We start from the raw sequence: 3174 nt of genomic DNA, 5'->3' as shown, positions 1-3174 counted from the left end.
CAGGCAACTCTCCTATTGAAAATTAAGTATTTAAACATTTACATTCATATTTGCAACGAATGAAGAGGATACCAAAAGAATATTTAAATTTACCTTCAGCTAAAAATGGTGTTTCGGCACCAGTGGTACCAATTTTGAGCACGTTTTTCTTTAAATCTATACAACACTGATGCCTTTTCAGCATATCCAGACCAAGCAACATATCCAAGCTTTGTTCTGCGAGCACAGTAAATGATGTCGTTAAGTGATCGTTTCCAATTTGAATTTGTACCATATGAATACGGCCAATAATGGGCTGGGTTCCAACACCATGGGCTATTCCAGTCCACCTTGTATCGACTAATCGCATCATGTGACATCTCTCGGCACATGCACCGGACATTACCGTTGATTGTGCACCTAATTTTTAAAGACATTGTTATTATGATGATATTTTTTATATATTTTATTGTGACGATATTTTTTTAATAAAAGTGACGAATTCATGGTATTTTGAAATACAAAAATATAGCTTATGTGAGAGTATGGATTTCAATGTCTAAATTTAAATCACTCCCACCATGGAGAATCATACTGCAAAGAATGACTCAAAATGCAAGAATTTAAAAATAGACTACCAGTGGCCAAACGCAGCCAAACAAAGACACTTAAAAATAATCTTGTCTCCATACCAATGACCATTTCAATCATTTATTGTGCATATTTATGCACATGATTGCTTTTGTTTTACTAATTACAAAAGTAAATAAAATTAATGAATATCCACCTGTATCAATAAATGCTTTAACTGGAAATCCATTGACTTTACAATTAATATATAACATAACAACTGATCCAAATGTTTCTGGATTGTATTCCATTGCAGCTTTCATGTTTGCTTCAATATTTTTTTGTTTAATATCCTCAGCAATAAACAGCTGTGCTTCTGCATCGAATGGATCTGCATTCATCATTTTCACTCTCTGTGCTTCATGTTCTTCTCGCAATTTTATTTGTTTCTTGAGTACAGTGGTAAATCTTTCTACAAACCATAAATTTTGAATATAATTTCTCACATTTTTGAAGTTCTCAATGTTTTATATTTTCCACTTACCAAGACTTCCAGAAAGTAAGGCGCTGGCCAGTTTAGGATTATTCTGGCTAAGCAATGCTAGCTGACCTGGATTTGCTAGGAACATGTCGCGTATTTTCTCTGGATCATCCTCCTTTCTAGGATTTTGTTGACTTTTGGATGGTCCTGGCACTCTGATAGAACTGAAGTCCAACATGGGAATAGCTAAAGTAATGTATCTTGGAATTTAGTACATTCTCTTTTTTACTATACAAGAGTGCGCTCTTAAATAACTGATGTGACTAAGCGCACAGCAACAAGCTATTTTCAAATCAAACTCAACAGAAGTACAAAACTTGTGCTAAACTGAGCCGGGCAGGTGTGCGGTTCGACAAAAAGGAACAGAATGAGATATTCTCACATGAAGACAAAACCTATTATAATAGACACTATCCAAAAGCGAATTCAAGGACGAATATAGTGAAACCAAGGAAAACATGCTCGATCGAGTCTGTTAAGCTCAGTTCGTTGGGATCGTGCGTTATAAATCTGGTAACATCTGATCGAGAGACGTGACAATACAGAAAAAAAAACGTAAATCGAAGCCGAAAAGCTAACCTCACGACCCGCCTCGATTGCCACTTTAAATAATGGTGCTGTATTGAAGCTGACCTCCGTTAAAGGGGTGAAGGTTCAACTCAGCCCCGCTCTGATGCATGTGTTGCAAAATCACCACGTCACCGTCTCGGATCCCGTGATCCTTCAGCGATTTCTTGTCGTTCATTAATGGTAGACCATTGAAAGCAATCACCATCTCGTGGACTGGAACGTTGCTCTCGATCTCACAAAGAGCCTTAAAACTCTCCAACTCCATATCTTCCGTGACATCCAGGACGAAGATGTCGTCGCTGAGCGTGGTTACCGTTACCTTCATCCTGTTTATCTTATACTGGTCGTTCCGAGCAGATTCAATGATCAGATGATACTAGGGAAAATACTATAGGCAGCAACGACGGTCACTGGGTGACGAAGAATTTCAAGCGAGAATTTTTGCCGCTCCCCTCGCGCACGGGATGTCCGTACGAAGAGCGGCTACGGGATGTAAACAACAACCCAGCTCATTGTCAGCGAAAATACAGACTGGCCTCGATGCTTCACCTGAAGGCCACTTAAATTATCTCGAGATATCGAGGAGAACCGAGATCATGAAATTGTGTCAATGCTCGATTCATTTATCGCGGGATATTTAAATTTCTATTTAACTGCATCATTCCATTTTCTTAATATTCTATATTGCTGTAATATTAATTTATTATTTACTAAATCATTCTGAAACTTTTTTTTCCTGAAACATTGAATTATTAACTGTATCTAAATTACTATCATTTTTTATTTCTATTATTTCTATTAGATTTCTTGTCAAATTTCTCTATTTTAATTGTTATATGCAATCATAATTTTCATATAGTATGCTTAATAATGGCTCGTTTTATTAATACGATTAATAATTAATAAGGGGAGAGTTAAAATGAAATCTTTTAATAACAATGATTCGACTAAAATGAAAATATGAAAAATCATGATTTTTCTGTTTTACCTTTAGATGATAATTGAGAATTCTACTATACATTATCACCAATAGAGGGCAGAATAATGAAGTATTTCAATGTTTTGCACGTTATAACAATAAGTTCTACAAATTCAGAAAAGAGTAAATATTAAATCATTCAAATTATAATAACAATTGTAACTATAACTATGTATTTGTAATTGATAATCACTAAAATCCTGCATGTACACTGTTACAGAATTAAATGTTCTACAAAACACACTTAGGTCGTCAGAAATGTAAATCTCTTTCAATAAATCAGGTATACAAGCTTGCAATATCGATAACTTTCATTTCATATCAATTATATCAATTTTTATCTGAAACTTGCATAACATTAAGTACTCGTACACATCAAATCACTTCAGTCCTTTTTCCTTTCATTTAATTTAACATTAGGTTTACGGACGTTTTCTGTATACTTATTTCTAAGGACATTTGTCATATTTACAGGTTAAGAAAACTATGTATTTTCTTTTCAAAACAAATACACGAGTTTAATTTGAAAACAATT

At 34.5% G+C, this 3174-nt stretch overlaps 1 protein-coding gene across 1 annotated transcript; it reads right to left on the bottom strand.

Annotated features, from left to right (window-relative positions):
- Nucleotides 1–93: 93 nt before the first annotated feature.
- Nucleotides 94–1985, bottom strand: LOC143221040 (protein DDI1 homolog 2-like; the record flags this gene model as incomplete). The annotated part of the gene is made up of 4 exons (XM_076446581.1): nt 1724–1985; nt 1094–1276; nt 767–1021; nt 94–399 (listed from the first exon to the last, which is right to left on the bottom strand). Coding segments are annotated over exons 1-4 (1006 nt in total), but the record flags the coding sequence as incomplete, so codon positions are not given.
- Nucleotides 1986–3174: the final 1189 nt, after the last annotated feature.

This window comes from Lasioglossum baleicum, unplaced genomic scaffold (genome assembly GCF_051020765.1).
Source record: "Lasioglossum baleicum unplaced genomic scaffold, iyLasBale1 scaffold1838, whole genome shotgun sequence".
Classification (NCBI taxonomy): Eukaryota; Metazoa; Arthropoda; class Insecta; order Hymenoptera; family Halictidae; genus Lasioglossum; species Lasioglossum baleicum.
This window is presented reverse-complemented; position numbering and strand designations above follow the sequence as displayed.